Source organism: Rutilus rutilus (assembly GCF_951802725.1).
Source record: "Rutilus rutilus genome assembly, chromosome: 11".
NCBI lineage: Eukaryota > Metazoa > Chordata > Actinopteri > Cypriniformes > Leuciscidae > Rutilus > Rutilus rutilus.
This window is the reverse complement of record NC_140216.1, coordinates 22,591,252-22,610,538: the sequence shown is the minus strand read 5'-3', so window position 1 is coordinate 22,610,538 and position 19,287 is coordinate 22,591,252. Positions and strand designations below refer to the sequence as shown.

The following is a 19,287-nucleotide window of genomic DNA, read 5'->3' as shown; positions in this document are numbered from 1 at the left end:
CTAGAATAAAGTTATTGTCCAGCTAAAGTTAGTTTTGATTGATTGATTCACTTCCATTGCAAAGAAGATAATTAGTTATTAAGTTAGGGGCCGCCAACACGACACCGTTCTAAACACAACGCGCTCCAGCCCATTGTGGTGAAAACCACAATGTTTCTCCTGGTTTCCACGTCAGTGCTGTTTGATCCGTTAATAACGGAGAAATTTGAATGTTTCTCACTAGATCTCGCAGCGTTATTACGTCTGTGGCGAATTCAAATGCTTTCTTTACTGGATCTCTTAAGGCAGGCTTTCGTCAGGGTTTATACAGGGTTTGAAATGAGGGGGGTCTGGGCCCTCCATAAGTCATTAGGGACCCCCTATAAGAATTTATTTTTGGATTTTAGGGGGTCCCCGGCAAATATATTTTAACATTAAAAATGATTGTGAAAATGATAGGTCTTTTGTGACGTTTTATATTTATAACAGTAATTAATTTATTTCCTAGCACGAGGCAGCAATCAGGGCAGCTATTAGCCGAGTGAGTTCCTATACAGCGTCACAGATTGTTGTTGTGGTGCTCCCGCAGACACGCACTGTAGCTGAACGTGGCAAAACGAAACCTCACAAAGAGTGAAATCCTGAATGAAAATCCTGTAAGTGCTTCGATTATGTTTATATCTCCATAATTGCTTATAGTAAAATATTAGGAGTTCGAGTTCCTATATCAAAAGTTGCATTAACTAGATACCCAGTGTAATGATTAGAAGAGTAGGCTACGTTTGTCAACGTTTCTTGCTAACGTTAGCTGTATGTGTATGAAGCCAAATGATCTGCCAGCTAACAGCAGACTATGGAAGCTTGTTTCCGCCACAGAGTGAAAAATAAAAAAGGTAATTGCGACTTTTTAATCTCACAATTCTGACTTTTTTTTCTCACAATTTCGAGTTTACATCTCACAATTCTGACTTTTTATCTCAGAATTACGTGATATAAAGTCGTAATTGCAGGTTATAAAGTCAGAATTGCGTGATAAAGTCACAGTTGTGTGTTATAAAGTCAGAATTATGAGATATAAACTCGCAATTGCGAGAAATATACTTGAAATTCAGACTTTTTTTCTCAGAATTGCATGTTTATATCTCGCAATTCTGACTATAATACGCAATTGGGTGATATAAAGTCAGAATTGCATGATATAAAGTAGCAATTGCGTGTTATAAAGTCAGAATTGGGACTTTTTTTTCCTTAGAATTGGACTTTATATATCAGAATTGTTAGTTTATAACAATTGTTAGTTCTGACATCTTTTCTCAGAATTGTGAGATATCGCAATTATGTGTTATAAAAGCCCTATTCGGACGGGACTAGTTTTCCAAACAGTTACAATTCTTATCAACCTACGTCTGTGATTTCATGTACGGATTCGGACGGGACTAATGCTGCGTTCCAGGCAGGTTTTTGAGCACGTAAATCACAACTTCAAACCACGACTCACGACTTTGTAGCGTTCCAGGCCAGTCACGCCAAACTACCTGAGCGCAAGGAATTGTGGTAGCTAGATGTAAACAAACCAGCATGGCGGACCTTACGGGGCTTATGTGCATTTGTAATAATTTCTGTCGCCAAAGGTGCTTACTCCTTGTTTATTTATTATTATTATAATTATTATTAATTTGACTGCAACGTTATATTGTCCTAAAGTGTATTCTCACCGTGTACCGCCTGCAGAAACAGTGCATCCGTAGGGGCTGCCATTGTTGTTTTGTATGGTTTCGCGGGCTATGTGACGTCAGAGCTCGTAACTGGGAGTACATCAATCTAGTACGAGTTCACGGGTGGGAAGTCACGGGTTTGACTGCTGTTCCAGTGCACTTTCACGGGTATAAGGTTGGAAAAACACGGGTTACAGGTTGCCTGGAACGCACCATAACATCTCTGTGTTTATTACCGAGGTAGGAGTGTCTGTGTTTTACATGTGGGCATTGCAGAAGATCACGTGTTCAGAATGCGTGGATTGAGTATGAAATTTGATCAAATGTATTTTGAAATTAAGTACTTTTAAAATTAAGCATTTTGAAATATAAAGTAAAACGTCCTAACGTATTTAGTGTTTTGTAAACATTTTATAAAAATAGTATAAAAAAAAACTAAACATACATTGATCATCATGATTTTATAGAACTGGGTTCTTATAATAAACCCTCTGGAATAAAAAGTTTTAACTTATATAATTTACACGTTATGTAATTAAGTGCAGAAATGAAAGTAATCTTACCTGAAACTGATATTACAGTAGCCAGTCTTAACAGTTTACGTGATTTGGCTCTTCTTGTTGATTTCATTTTTTTATTTCTTCGCAGTGTACCCGAACACATCTACATCCATTATCGGTGCGCAAAAAGCAGAAACTTGAATACCGGCACGATAGCGAGAGATTGTACGGTAGTTCACGTTGACCAAAAGACACAAGAAAAAGCGTTTTGGAAAAAAACATTTTCGGCAATCACAGACATTCGCATTCGGACGGGATTAGATTTCTCTGAGGACCGCCAAGTTTGACGAAAAACAGTAGGTAATTTGCTCTGGAATTTTTACAGAGGTCGTGTGAGAAAATTCTGACTTTATAAGACGCAGTTGCAACCTTATTTCACGCAATTCTGACTTTGTCTCGCAATTCTGACTTTATAACACGCAATTGCGACTTTATTTCACCAATTCTGACTTTATATCGCGCAATTCTGACTTTATATCTCGCAATTCTGAGAAATAAAGTCAGAATTGTGAGATGTAAACTTGCAATTGTGAGATAAAAATTATCGCAATTATCTTTTAAAATGATTTATTCTGTGGCGGAAACAAGCTTCCATAGCAGACCTAGCAGCTAGACTAGTTATTCAAAGCTAGCATAACAACCTACTTGTCCAGTCAGTGATTACGAAAGATAACCAGGACTTAATTCAAGTCTGTGAATTGATTAAAGTGAATGTGATTTGAGGATGAATGAGTATATACATACATATACATACAGGGCGGAGCAGGCGGCCAGGGCGGAGCAGGCCCTTCGGGCGGCCATGGTGGAGACGACCATTCGGGCTGCCAGGGTGGGGACCACCCTTCAGGAGGCCATGGTGGAGACCGTCAGGCGGCCATGGTGGAGACGACCAGGGCGGCGCAGTTCTGTGCAGGCGACCAGGGCGGAGCAGGCCCTTCGGGCGGCCATGGCGGAGACGACCAGGGTGGAGCAGGCTGTGCAGGCGACCGGGACGGGGCAGGCCCTTCGGGCAGCCATGGCGGAGACGACCAGGGCGGAGACGATCCTTCGGACGGCCATGGTGGAGACAACCCTTTGGGCGGCCATGGCACAGGAACAGACACCGGTGCAGGAACAGACACCGGCTCAGAAACAGGAACAGAACCCGGCTCAGAAACAGGAACAGACACCGGCTCAGAAACAGGAACAGACACCGGCTCAGGAACAGACACCGGCTCGGCGGCGGCCATCTTGTCCGGAGACACAAGCTCGGCGGTGGCCATCTTGTCCCATCTTGACACTGGCTCGGCGCCGGAAGGGCGAGACGCTTGGGATGGCCTCCAGGCCCTGTGGGATGGAAGACGCCTTCCTCCTCCTGCTCCATTTACGACAGCGCGGCGATACAGCAGCCTCTTCGGCCACCACTGGGGCCATGACAGGGACAGTGGACAGCTCCGGGACAACTGGGTCAGGGACCACCGAAGTCGGGTCCTCCGGGACCACCGAAGTAGGGTCCTCCCGGACTACCGGGCTTGGGACCACTGAAGTCGGGTCCTCCTGGACCACCGGGCTTGGGACCACCGAAGTCGGGTCCTCCTGGACCACCGGGCTTGGGACCACCGAAGTCGGGTCCTCCGGGACTACCGGGCTTGGGACCACCGAAGTCATGTCCTCCTTGACCACTGGGCTTGGGACCACCGAAGTCGGGTCCTCCGGGACCACCGGGCTTGGGACCACCGAGCTAAGGGAAGCAACAGGAGCCCTCCTCCTCCTGCGCTGGCGAGTGCAAGGCGGTGTGGGAATAACTCTGCAGCTCCTTCCTCCACCCCAGGATAGGAGGCAGATGGGTCGGACCTTTTCTTCCTCCTCCCTCTCCCCGAAGGGGTAATCGGAGGACTGGGGACTTGGCAGTTTGTGAGGTAAATGGGAGGTGGGCCAAGAGGCGGAAGACCACCCTGCCATCCGCGATGGTAAACATACCCCACAAACTGCCAGAATGATAGTATCCCCAGCATTCCCATCTCCCAGGCAGGCACAGGCTCATTAAGGCTGGTGTTGAATGTGTCCTTTAGCACTGCGTCGCTGATGTTGAGCCCCTCCGCTACAAACACAAACTGGTGAGCAACCAACAAACACTGAAACAAACAGGGTATATATAAACACAGATACTAACAAGGTGACAGGAAACAGCTGTGTGTAATGATCAATGAGTGACAGAACAGGATGATGGGAAATGTAGTTATGAGAGAATGACACCATGGGGGAAGAGGACCTCTAGTGGTTACCCAGGGAAACACAAACCAGACACTGTGACATAACCCCCCCTCTACGGAGCGGCTACCAGACGCTCCAAGACATAACTACAAAACAAAACAAGAGTCCAGGAGGGAGGTGGAACGGTGGAGGATCAGGGGGAGGGATGGAGGGCCAGGTCCATGAAGGGGAACAGGAACAGGGGGAGCGGCAATCAACATTCAGCCGCAAGAGCCCTTTGATTTCTCCAAGCCGCAGGAATGGCCCAGATGGATCCGACGATTTTAATGATTTCTTCAAGCAAGTAATCTGTATTCGTCTACGGAGGGAAATCAGGTGAATACACTCGTCTATTGCATGGGTGACGAGGCGGATGATATTGTGCAATGATTGAAGCAAACAAAACAAAGGCTGGAAGCAGTTCATGTCCAAAATGTGGTAAATCTCCCTCCCATGCAAAATACCAATGCACTGCGAATGATGTAGATTGTCAAAGGTGTGGGACAAAAGGACATTTTCAGCGTGTGTGCATTTCAGTTAAGTCAGTTCATGAGGTGACAGAGGAAGTCAGCTTCATTTATAAAAAAAATAAGGAAAGCACCATATTCCTTGGATCAGTGAGGATATCCCAAAGAGGATAACTGAAATTGCAGTGGTAGGCACAAAAGTGAAATTCAAGATTGACACTTGGGCTGATGTGACTGCAATCTCGGAGCGCACATTCGAGAACATTTTCTCACATACTAAACACATACTGTCAAACCTGTGAACAGGCCACTCATTGGACCAGGTGGACAACAACTGGATGTAATAGGCATGAGCAGGTTAGTGCTGCAAAAGGAGAGGCGAGCAGAAGAAATTCAGGATGTGTATGTTATTAAAAACCTGCAAATGGCGTTATTGGACAGGCTGCCAATAACTTACCTAGATCTAGTCACAAGATTGGACAGTATAGACATAACAATGCTAAAGAAAACATACCCAAAATTGTGCAGATGTTTGGGGGTCATCGAACAGTCATATGCCATCAAGCTCCAATCAAATGCAGTACCTTTCTCACCTAAGACTCCGAGGCACATTAAAGGCACTTAAAGGCCATGTTGCAGGTTTTTTTTTTCATCGAATTTGTGCAGTTTACTTGTTGGTAATAAACATTTAAACTGTTATCCATTGTATTTTATGTTGTTGGGTATCACAAAACGCAATATAATACGAAAAAGTAGGCTATCTTACAGCGGTTTGCAACGATTCTCCTTTCCGCCACAATGCATTCCATTACATCACGTTGGGGAGAGAATATTCCAAAGCCCGCCTTGAGAGCGTTGAGAGTGACTAGAGAGACGAGTAGTAGACGAGAGTATTCAGATAGCGCAGATTATACAACACATCTCTAGTCACCTATAACTGTTTAAGCTGGTTCATAAGACTTCGTGTAAAAAGAATGGTAAAGTAAACAAACAATTAACATACTCGTGCGTGCCGGCTTGAAGGGGACCATGATCCTGCGTGAAATGGGTTTATGCTATCTTCAGCACAAACGGATTCAGGCAGCATGCAAATCCTGGATGCTGAGTGAGGCACGTCACATCTGGTCGCGGGGTCAGATGCTTATGTTAAGTATACCCTTCCTGTTGATATGTGGGGGTGGGGGTGGGGGTGGGGGGGAATTCTCTGTAATTCTTAAATTTCTTTGTTCTGTAATTTACTTCTGTGAAAACCCTCTGTTAAAAGAATTGTCTGCTGAAATACTTGAGAATTAAAAAAAAGATTTGAAGAGAAACTGAAAAAAAAAAAAAAAAAAAAAAAAAAAACACATCTGGTCGCGGGGTGAGCTCCTCGACCAGCGACCAAAACGCACTCACTTACAGCACAAGCTTTCCAACGCAGTTTCCATGGGACGGCACCGCCGGCGCCCACACAAGCACCTGCCAAACAGCGACAGACACGTGGCAGCTGTGTTTGCAACATTTTCACCGGAGGAAGAGGTAAACTGCATTTCGTTGCCTTGTACCTGTACTTGTGTAATGACAATAAAGTTGAATCTAATCTAATCTAATCTAATCTAATCTAAAACGCTTAGAAACACTTGGCAATGATGCTGTTACTGGAGCTAGTAGGCTACCATCAAAACGTGGGATAACTAATCATTAATGTGTTTACCACGTTGGGGGAAAGACTTAATTAGGGATTATCTGGAGGGGGTGGATAACAGGTGGGACTGGCAAATTAGCCCATAGCTAGCATGATGCCTTCTATTTCTAGATGAAGACAAAGTTTACCGGTACTTATCTGAACTAATGTCATGATCACTGCCACTAGATATAAAGAAAACGTTGATTTTTCACTCATTTTTCCCAGTCAGTCGCCATAGTTCTAATACAAACTGTATTGGCTGAGGCTACCTTTCCTCCGCTTCTCCCCAACGTGACGTCATCACCGAATTGCGTAAAAAAAAAACGTTCATACCAAAAAACGTAAAAAACTGGTCTTTAAGACCATTTTTGAGACATTTTAAAAATGGTATACATATCTTGAGTGATTAATGTACCCATTGATCAACAGTGGTGGTTAACCTGCAACATGGCCTTTAAGTGCAAAGTTAAGGAAGAACTGCAGCGTATGGAAAAAATCGGTGTCATAAGCAGAGTAGAACAGCCGATTGACTGGTGGTCTGCTATGGTGGTGGTGGTTCCAAAGAAAGATGGGACTGTTCAGCTTTGTATTGATATAACAAAGTTGAATGAAGCAGTTTGTAGAGAGAAATATGGTATGTTGGCAGCGGCCAAGATTTTTAGTAAGCTTGATGCAAACTCACAACATTTATAACACCCTTTGGTAGATTCTTCTTTAACTTTTTAACATCGCTTCAGCTCCTGAACATTTCCAAAGCAGGATGGTGTCGGAAATGAAGGAAGGTCTGGAGGGGGTCACCAAGAGGATGTGCTTGTTTTGGAAGGAACTCAGGAATAACACGATGCACGTTTGCACATGGTTTTGCAAAAGATTCAGAATGCTGGCATCACACTTAACATGGATAAGTGTGGTCTGTTGAAAAGTAAGATAAACTTTGTGGGACATATCATCACAGCTGATGGAATCAGACCTGACCCTGTGATAACTGAGGCCATAAGGAGAATGCAGCCACTCTCAAATGTGACAGAGAAAGTTGGCGAAAGAATGTAGGTGTGTCAAGCGAAATTAATCTTGCGAATTTCGCAAGCGACAACCAATAGGTTGTGAAGCGACAACCATGGAGTGAAGACTATCAGTGGAACTCGCACGTCACCATCTTGAGTGCAGGAAAGACAGGGCAAAAGAAGTACCAATAACATTTGAGCGACAGCACTAGGAATGGCCATAGTACAAAAAGCTAGCGACATACAGAGACAATGTCTCTGACAGTGTGAACAGAGCTTTAGTCTGTTTCCCTTTCTCACAGCTTTCTTAGCAATGCAAGTGGAGGGCCGAGACCCCTCTTTCTTCAAGACCCGTGATGGCTTGCAGCAGATATCTATTTTTGAGATTATTCTTATAGCATAGGGCTTGGCTCTGCCATTCTCAGCTCAATGTATTTCTGGATTGTCCCTGTAGGTGAACAACTTCATGGGTTTTGGCCTTTTTGGGCAACTCAGATTGGTAGAGCTCTCTTTCTATCTGTGAATCAGTGCTGTGTTAGACCTTTCTGCGCACTTCTAAAATCCAATGCTTAGGCATGATGTTAACCCCAGGTTTAGATCCTTCTGGGTTAATGTTTTGGTAACACTTTCTATGAAGCCCATGCTTATAATGAATTCATTTATACTTATAGTATTATTACTATTAGTATTACTATTCTATAATTATATTTTTATTTAAATGGCTAATGTTTGCATTAGAGTTCATGTGTGGTAATTTTGTTTTGTTAAAATCTATATCTCCCTATTTGTATAAGTTTAGAATTATACTTTAAAAAATATTGTTGGTGTTTTGCTAGTATGTAACGTTAAAAAAATATATAATTTTTTAACTGTTTGTATTGATGATTTCTGGGGGAAATCTCATCTGGGGAGATGAGTTCTCAGTTATTTTATTACAGAAATTATTGTTCATTAGTTACATTTACAGGTAAACAACTTAAAATGTTTAATGAGCACATCTTCATGATTTCTTAAAGGATTTCATAAAGTTGATTATGATTTAACTTTTCTAACTTTAGTTAGTGTGTAATGTTGCTGTTTGAGCATAAACAACATCTGCAAAGTTACAACGCTCAAAGTTCAAAGCAAAGGAAGATATTTTCTTTTAAAGAAATCACTTTTTTAGGACTACAGGGACTACACGACATTCCTCCTGGGTTAGTGACATCACAAACCCTAAAATTTACATAAACCCCGGAACACGATTTATAGATTATCAAGAATATGCTAATCAATGACTAGAAGATAACTAACTACACATAAGCTACATAAATTCATCAACTAACCATTCAGAAATATTGTCTACATGTTGTCACTTCTTCCTGAGTCGCTCTATCTTTGTCTGACTCCGGTTTGAACATAAAAGGCTAAACGTTTTTGAAATTTTCAGTGCATGTCTGTGTGAGGTAAAAGGACACAAGCTGTTGTAGCTCCGCCCTCTGTGCTGTGAGCAGCAGCTCATTTACATTTAAAGGGACAAACACAAAAACGGTGCGTTTTTGCTTACCCTCAAAAAGTGATAATTTTAACTTGCTATATAAAAAAATCTGTGGGGTATTTTGAGCTAAAACTTCACATACACACTCTGGGGACATCAAAGACTTATTTTACACCTTATGAAAAGGGCATTATACCACCCCTTTAACATTTGCTTTAGGAAAATTGCATCCTATGTTTTCACTTAAAGCCATCAATGATGCATTTATTAGGTTAGTAACTGTATTATCACTCCCAATAAATATTTATAAGAACACAACACTGCTATTAATAACAATATATTAACTTATTTGACAGAAATAAATCTAAATTACTAAAAAGTAATTGGAACTATAATATAATAACATTATAATTTATATGCTGGTTGCATCTTTATAAATACATTCATGGAACCATATGACTAATTAATAATGATGATAATAATTAATAACTAAGTATAATGGATTATGAGCATGCACATTGAAAAACCAAATGCATGACATAAGTAATTATAAATAATAATATAAATGTAACTATAACTGTTCTTATAATGCAGTAGAGGTCTTAATAAGTCTTTATAAATATATTTATAAAATAGTAATACTTATAAATAAGTATAAATTGAGCTATAATTCATTATAAGCATGGTCTTCATAGTGTTACCAATGTTTTTTCAATAATTCTGGCTGGGTAGGCTGATGAAGTGGAAGTCCTATGGCAAACTAAAGATGGCCCATTTTCCAAGATTCCCAAGACCTTGATATTAGAAGATCTAAGAACCTGTTATCTCTCACTCTGAGAAGATTTTCTTTGAGTCATGAAGCTTGGTTCTGCTACACTCGGTCAAGGATTTGTGTGTCCGGCCACCCAAAGAGGGGTCTGTCTTGGGGTCTGGTTTTTAACTAAGGTCATTAGACCACTCAGATTGTTAGAGCTTTATCTTTTTCAGAGAATTTATTGCATAATGGCTGGGCCTTTCTGCGCGCGTAGTTTTTGACCTCAGGTTTAGGTTCCTTGGGTTAATATTAGTTGCTCACTGAGTCTGTGCTTGCTTAAATTCACAGCTTCGGTGGCCAGGCATTTGGTCAGTATGGAGGTATGGTTGGTATTAACTTTCCATAGCGTAAAAACCATGACGCAGTGTCTCATTCCCTCGAAAGGGAATGTCTCAGGTTACGTGTGTAACCTGTTCCCTGTTCCCCTTGTCTTTTACTTTGTCTATCTGTCTGTCTGTCTGTTTAAAAAACACACACACCATGCCCAGCTCCATAGGTTTGTCCTGTGATAGCTGCTTTCCGTTATGGTGTGCTATAAAGTTTGTATTGAGGAGGAGGATCAAATGCACCTCTCTCTCTCTGTGTGTGTGTGTGTGTGTGTGTGTGTGTGTGTGTGTGTGTGTGTGTGTATGTGTGTGTGTGTTATAGAGAGTGAGCAGCCTGCTGTCAGCAGCAGTCATGTTTTATTCTGTTTCATCTCTTTGACAGTGACGCCAATCACTGTCAGCAAGCCACAGTATGTACTATCACCACACACTTGACTTGACTTGACACACACACACACACACACACACACCATACACAATGCCTTTTATTATGCATATGCACCAGAGTTGGGTATAACGCGTTACAAAGTAACTGTATTCTAATTACTTTTCGTGACAACGCAGTAATGTAACTCATTACATTTAAAATGAATGTAATTTGATTACAGTTACTGATGTCAATAAAATTAAGTTACTTGCGTTACAAATGTATTGTTAAGAAAAAATATTAAAGTAAATAAATTAAAATGCATTTCTAATCACGTTTTGGGGCGGCTGCAGTTATTGAGCATGCGCTTTAATGAATTACCGGAGAACTCGTGCTGCTAAAATGGACGGAGACAAGTGTGGTGGTTGTTTCTTCAAGTGGAAATATAAACATTATATTCTTTCTTTGAGCGTAAAAACAAAAATATAACTGTTAAATGCAAACTGCGCGCAATTTCTAAAGAACTTTCTACCGCTATTAACTCGACCAGCAATTTGTTGAAGCACTTGAACAGAGTGCATTCTACGACAAAACTCGTCGCCAAGGAGAATAACGTTACCAACGCCCGAGACGAGAGTGGTGCAACCTCGTCTAAACAAGCTAGATTGGATTTTTGTTCAAGATCGGGAGGGAAGATAACTTTGAGATTTGCAAATATATCACAAGTAACAGTTTCAAGAAAGAAACTTGCTGCATGCAGAATTGCATATTAGTACCATGTAGTGTAGAAGAAACCATGGGCGTAGATTACGCGGGGGACGTGTCCCCCCCACTTTTTATAAAATGTAAATTCGTCCCCCGCACTTTTTCATAGGGCAAGTGTGTTCACGACAAGTTGAGGTTTTCGCGGGCCAATGTGTATACATCCAGATTTAAAATTCAAAGAGTCAAGATAGTCTATACGTGAGTTTCACGTTTCCATGGTAATCAGTCACTCGTGCATCACGACACGCCCATGCTCGCACCCGCACTGTATCATTCATTTTCATAGAGGTCGCAAACGGCAAAAAACTCTTCACCCCTTTTCCCCGAAAAAGTCAAGCACTGTAAGTTGTCATGTGGTATCCGAATTGTGTTGCACAATAATTCAATGAAATGAATTGCACAATTATTCAAATCGAGAAGCCTATTTCTCGAGTTGAATAATTCATTGAATAATAATAATAACAAGTTTTGTTGGAAATTGGAAATATTTACTACTCGCACAAACGTGCGCTTATTTTCAGTCTTTTTTTTTTTATTCGTAATGTCTTTTATTTTCACAGATATGTAATCAAAGCCCTTCAAATTAGAATAAAGATGGTGATTGTTAATGCTGAATTTGGATTTTCATGCATTAACAGCCACTATATCTGCTTGAATCATGCAGCGTTGTAACGTGTAGCCTACATGATGTTTACCATATATAATTCGGTAACACTTTACAATTGTTAGATCAAAAATTTTGTAGACAAACTTTAAGTTGTCTTGAAAAAGCCTAACCAGAAAATTTGAAGTACAGTGGGTACGGAAAGTATTCAGACCCCCTTAAATTTTTCACTCTTTGTTATATTGCAGCCATTTGCTAAAATCATTTAAGGTAATTTTTTTTCCTCATTATTGTACACACAGCACCCCATATTGACAGAAAAACACATAATTGTTGACATTTTTGCACATTTATTAAAAAAGAAAAACTGAAATATCACATGGTCCTAAGTATTCAGACCCTTTGCTGTGACACTCATATATTTAACTCAGGTGCTGTCCATTTCTTCTGATCATCCTTGAGATGGTTCTACACCTTCATTTGAGTCCAGCTGTGTTTGATTATACTGATTAGACTTGATTAGGAAAGCCACACACCTGTCTATATAAGACCTTACAGCTCACAGTGCATGTCAGAGCAAATGAGAATCATGAGGTCAAAGGAACTGCCTGAAGAGCTCAGAGACAGAATTGTGGCAAGGCACAGATCTGGCCAAGGTTACAAAAAAATGTCTGCTGCACTTAAGGTTCCTAAGAGCACAGTGGCCTCCATAATCCTTAAATGGAAGACGTTTGGGACGACCAGAACCCTTCCTAGACCTGGCCGTCCGGCCAAACTGAGCTATCGGGGGAGAAGAGCCTTGGTGAGAGAGGTAAAGAAGAACCCAAAGATCACTGTGGCTGAGCTCCAGAGATGCAGTCGGGAGATGGGATAAAGTTGTAGTAAGTCAACCATCACTGCAGCCATCCACCAGTCGGGGCTTTATGGCAGAGTGGCCAGACGGAAGCCTCTCCTCAGTGCAAGACACATGAAAGCACACCTGAAGGACTCCAAGATGGTGATAAATAAGATTCTCTGGTCTGATGAGACCAAGATAGAACTTTTTGGCCTTAATTCTAAGCGGTATGTGTGGAGAAAACCAGGCACTGCTCATCACCTGTCCAATACAGTCTCAACAGTGAAGCATGGTAGTGGCAGCATCATGCTGTGGGGGTGTTTTTCAGCTGCAGGGACAGGACGACTGGTTGCAATCGAGGGAAAGATGAATACGGCCAAGTACAGGGATATCGTGGACGAAAACCTTCTCCAGAGTGCTCTGGACCTCAGACTGGGCCAAAGGTTCACCTTCCAACAAGACAATGACCCTAAGCACACAGCTAAAATAACGAAGGAGTGGCTTCACAACAACTCTGTGACTGTTCTTGAATGGCCCAGCCAGAGCCCTGACTTAAACCTACAGACACTCGATTTTGAGTGAGAGGACTACAGACACTCGATTTTTATACTCTCTTTTTCAGAGTACTTACATTTTAATTATGTATTGGTATATAAAGACAGTTTAAACAAATTTGGGATTTTTTTTTTTTTTTTGTGAAAAATCTTGCCTACCCTGCTTTTAACTTGACTTTAAACACGGAGTGAGCTAAAGATGAGACATGCTTTATATTCAGAATATTTAATAGCTATACATGAGAAGTGCTTTATATTAAAAGTGGAAGCACACTCTTCCCACACTTCTAACAGCACCAAAAACTGCAGTAATTAACATACAAAGTGTTAAACTTTGTGTTGCTGCTTCATCTCCAGCAGAGAAGACTTCAAAGTGTCAAACTTCATTTACCCATGGTGTGGTGAAAAAATAACAAAACATTTAGCCCACTACATAGAAAATACAGAGATATACAGTACTGTGCAAAAGTCTTGGCCACGTTAGTATTTTCCCAAAACAAAAATGGCACAAGGAATGTTTGGAAATGTAAACTGATATGTCCTACTGTCACACTACAGCAAAATATATAAATAACTGGCTTAAAACCTTTTTGTGTGTGTGTGTGAAAATACAAAGACTTTTGCACAGTACTGTATATATTGTGTATTTCCATTCAACCTAAAAATTCCAAGATTTCCCACCCATTTCACCCAGCCTACTGTCATTTGCCATTTCTATTTCCAGTAGCCATTGCTTTTCATTGCATACACTTCTGCTTTTTCATGTCTATATGTGTGTGTGTGTGTGTGTGTGTGTCCAACTTTCAGTGTCTCAGAAAGGTGATGCTCATCATGGGTCAGTTTCCTCCAAATCATTTGGCAGTCATGTCATACAGAGAAGTGAAGCTGACCTATAATGGAGCATTCTGAATTCAATTGGTCCTTTGTTACAGTAATTTGATGCTTACTCTCTAGATACTGCGTATCTGCACACGTTACACCCCTGACCAGGACACAATGACGTTTTCTGACGGTCTCACACTGAACCGCACACAGATGCACAATGCTGGCTTTGGCCCGCTAACAGACCTGGTGTTCACCTTCGCGAACCAACTTCTGCCCATCGAGATGGACGACACCGAGACAGGACTGTTGTCCGCCATCTGCCTCATCTCTGGAGGTGGTCACTTTCACACACACTAGAAAAGAGGTCGGCAACCTTGTCATGAAATGGCATTTTTAATTTTGATAGATAATCACTGTGCTACCCACTGTGCAAAAATACTTGAATTATGTTTGTTTTCAGGTTTAAATCAGACATTGAATAACGAATTTCTAATGCGAAACTATGGGACCCCATTGTATGTGTGTATGAATAATGCACATCAAAGTCATTGTGATTTGTGGAATGTTAGGGACTCACTGATAGTGCTGTCATTCACTTAATCGCACAGTGCGACTGGTGCAAAATTTAAAGGGATGGTTCGGAATAAAATAAACCTAGGGTCCTTTGCACCATGACATCGAGCCAAACTACTGTAGAAGTTTGGTATCATTTCAGGCATTATTAGTGGGGTAATTTACGAGATACAAATTTGGAGCCAATAGCGCCTGCACTAAGCCATTCGGCTGATATCTCGAAATAAGCTCTAACTTTAAAAATGTTCAACAAAGGGAAAAAAGGCTTCTGGGGGGGTGTTTGGCTCGATGTCATGGTCCAAAGGACCCTAGGTTGATTTTACTCCGAACCATCCCTTTAATTTGTGTGTTCTGCTTTTAATGCTTTTTTTCTGCTCTTTTGGTCATAACGCTCAGTGGTTTAATAAATAATTTGTCAGAGCTGCACACTTCTGTTGACTTGTGCAATTTAATTCTTAAACGTCAATAATATGTGTAGCTCCATAAAAAAACAGTGACTATGAGGAATGATTGTAGATCACTATGCAGGTGTGTGCCTGTGATTATTACCCCTTCCTGGGCCAATGTTGGCAAACGTGCCATAGGTTGCCGACCCCTGCACTCTGTGCAATTTAAATGTCATTTGTGTTTTTCACTCAAACTAACTTTTATGTTTTTCTGCAGTGGTTTTGGACTTTATATTGATACATTTTAATGTAGACGCAACAGAAAAAGTTTTAATTTCCACTGTCATTGTAGCTCAGCATACCCAGACCTACTACATTCTGCAAAATGTGTGAAGCACACTGTGTGCAATACTGTATATTGAATACTTACATACTGCATACTATTTCAAAAACTAGGTCACTAGTTTGGCCGTAGAATACAGTAGATGCTGTGACAGTAAGCTGAATGTGAACACAGCCACTTCAGTGAGAGTGATAATACTGCCCTCCAGTGGTCATGGGAGTTCCTTCATCATTGAGCATGGCACATTTAGAGGGTTCATATTCTGTTCAACGACACTCTGAGGGAAGGATTGTTTGTGATATCTTATTAATTTATAATGCCTTTGATCATATGCTGTCTCTCTAGACCGTCAGGATTTGGAAGAGCCTTCAAAAGTGGACAAGCTCCAGGAACCCCTGCTGGAGGCTCTGAAAATCTATGTGAGAAAGCGAAGACCCAGTAAACCACACATGTTCCCCAAGACCCTCATGAAGATCACAGACCTGCGCAGTATCAGTGCTAAAGGTCAGCATGAATTCTGATTCTTCATATAGGTCAACACTGTGGTCCTACAAGGAGAAAATGTAAGAATTTTGTGACTGCTGAACTCTTAAGATGTCATATTTTCCCAGCTCACACTCTTAAGTACCATTGACTTTAGCACCAGTTGGCTTAGACATTGGCACAAATAAGCACATAAGCACTTAGACACAGCATACGGGCAAAGTTTTGTAAAATATGGGGAAATGGTTGATAAAAATTTGGGTAAATGGCTGATTCTTAATATTTGACCCCCAATCATAAATATGTGGTGACAGTCTTGTAATTAGTTGTTTGTTACTAACCTCAAAGTGCTGTATTATTTCAATCCTGTTATACCTGTAGTAAGTTTGGAGTACCTTGAAATAAATGACTATAATTTATTTTATTAAAAATACCCCCATGCTTTAAAAAAAAAAAAAAAAAAAAAAAAATATTGTGCTAACCCAGTTATCAAAGTCGAAAATATATAGCAAATATGGCTTTTTTTTTTTTTTTTTTTTGCTAAGATCAATGGGTCTCATTCAAGCATGCGTACGCACAAATTTGTGCGTGAAATGTGCGTATGAATATGTTGTGAATTAGGCGATTTTTCGGGAGAAGTTCTCCTGTGCGTATACATATATGAAATAATCCACACAATTATTAATGAATGAGACCCAATGTCTTTTTGTTTTTGTTAACAATTGGTTGTTATAATATTTCCCATAACATAGTTATTAGTTTAATTGAGGCCAATGTAAACATAATGACTTAATAATAAAGGCTGTGGGAAGCTGCCTCATTCTGAAGGCTGCGCCCTCCGGAAGTCGCATTTGCCGGCCACATACAACATCTCATTTCAGAAAAAAAGTAACCATTATAAAATTGACTTTTATTCCTGTAATTTCTTACTTTGGAATCTAATGATTAACTTCTCTGAAATGAGGCAGCCTCAATGGTGTATTGAAATTTCATAGCATAAGAGGGTTGAACAGGGTCAGTGAAGCAACTATTTTTTTATAATCTTTAATAAAGTTAAAAAATTATATTTTAATTTTTAAAAAAAGAGGCAAATGAGGTGCCAAGGCAATATGAATGGAGCTTATAGTGACTGTTTCCTATAGGCGCTGAGCGCGTGATTTCTCTGAAGATGGAGATCCCTGGATCAATGCCTCCCCTCATCCAGGAGATGCTGGAGAACTCAGAGGGTCAGGACGGTCAGAACTCAGAGCGGAGCAACACGGACAAGAACAACAGCAGTTCCACGAAGACCAAACCCTCTGCCCCCTCCCCGGAACCCACAGACGATTCTGGGGCCACTTCCTCCAGCGAGGAACCCTAGAACTAAGGCAGCTGTAAGACATTACTTTGGACAGTACCGGTAGACTGGAGGCCGTCCTCTCCAGTGTGTTGGATTCCTGGTTGATTTTTGCTTGTTTCCTGCTTTAAGAACTGATGATGGCTGGAGTATAATCAAAAACACAACTGAAGAATCAAGTCCTACTAACATCAGTATCATAGGACTGAATAACACACACCCTGCAGTGTGCATGTGTGTGTCCCAGATGCCCACCTCAGGTCTCCTGTATGGATTTCTTCATGTGCATGTAAGCTGTTACTTTTATTAAGTGATTTTTTTACTCTGTCCTCTCATTTCAAGCTGATCCATTATTGTACATATCATTGTAACATTTGTTGGTGCTTTTTACAATGTCTAACATGATAATGCGATACATTGAGCTGAAATCCTTTAAATTACACTTATATAGAATGTTTTTGCTTATAGACATTAGGGAACTCAAATATGTTATACTGGTTTGTATATTTAAAGCTGTTTCAATTCTGAATTTTAAAGCTCTGTGTTCACTTGTAAGGTGTGGTGAACCCACTGATGATGGCTGGAGTATAATCAAAAACACGACTGAAGTATCAAGTCCTACTAACATCAAATTCACTTTCCATACACTAGTGAACTCTTATCAGTAATCATGATTTGAGACCTTCATATGGAAGAAATCTTTAGTTATTGACTTTAACCAATTACCAGTTTAACTCATTCTAAGACAAATTTTTTTTAAGACAAATTATAAATTTTTATTCAACCAGAACAAACAGTCAAACTCACCCTCATGTTGTTCTAAAACCATATGACTATCTTTACACACATGAGAAGATACTGTATGTATATATTAATATTAATATATATATATATAGAGAGAGAGAGAGCTCACCATTAAAGTTTCACAAAAGCAGTTCAAACATCTCATGCACAATATTCCAAGTCTTTTTTGTTTTGCTACTAACACAAAAGTAAAGCAAACTTGATTTTATGTCAGTCGAGTGCTGCAGTAATGAGTCGTAAAACCGGAAAACAAGTTAGCATTTTTGAACTTCCAGTTCTATATTCCTCAAGTAAATGGGATTGTTTTGTTTGTTTGTTTATTTGCTCTTGCAAAATATTCTAACTCAAACTTTCCAGCATGTAGGTTTTAAATAAAGTTTAATGGATTTGCTAGAGGGGTTTAAGATGGAGACGTGTGACCGTAGTGTATAGTTCATTTATAGCTTTTTACTTCAGGTGATGGTATTTAGGCTTCAAAATGATAGAAGTTGTGTTTATGAAGATTATTTTGATGAACAGGTGTAAATATACAATTATTGTTGGTCGCTGCCTGTTACCTGCAATAATCCCAAAGCCAATATAAAATCTTATTGGCTTTTTGTCAACCAGGGTGATACCACGGTTGGCCAACAAAATTACGTCATCCCTGCAGCACTCTATTTTCAGTCATTTTCTATCTCAAAGCTGTCATATGCCATCAGAAGACATCACACAAGTCGTACACACACCTTCTATGGTACATTTATGGTACTCTTTTTACAGTGTCAGTCCCCATTAACTCTATGGAAAAGAGCAAGAAAGTCATACAGATTTAAATGACATGAGGATGGTAAACAATCACAAACCTTTAATTTTTAGAGTATTTTAAGCAGTGAAACTACCCGTCCCATGTGGGTGAAAAGGCTGATATGATTGTGTTTTGAAATAATTTTGAAATTGGCAGAGATATAGGCCACTCAAACGAGACCAGAATCACCAAATTCCTTTACATAAGTGTCTTTTTTTTTTTTTTTGCAGTAACTCAGTGGGACATTGCAGTTATTTACAGCATGACTGACAAGCCTGTCATGCTGCAGCGAGCATATTGTACATGTATCTCTGTGTGCACTGCACTCATTGGGGAACCTTGTTTTGTGTACAGATAAGGTTTTTTGTTTATTACTATTATTTCA

At 40.4% G+C, this 19,287-nt stretch overlaps 1 protein-coding gene across 1 annotated transcript in view; it reads left to right on the top strand.

Moving 5' to 3' along the window:
• The window catches only part of LOC311299308 (retinoic acid receptor beta-like), a gene marked incomplete at its 3' end in the record, with an annotated part of 380,652 nt that extends 363,317 nt beyond the window's left edge, over positions 1 to 17,335 (top strand). Inside the window, exons 6-8 of the mRNA XM_084422816.1 lie at positions 14,320 to 14,524; positions 15,838 to 15,996; positions 17,118 to 17,335. Of these exons, the coding sequence (XP_084278942.1) occupies positions 14,320 to 14,524; positions 15,838 to 15,996; positions 17,118 to 17,335 (582 nt within the window). The remainder of the gene's footprint in view (positions 1 to 14,319; positions 14,525 to 15,837; positions 15,997 to 17,117) is intronic.
• Between the last annotated feature and the right edge of the window lie 1,952 nt (positions 17,336 to 19,287).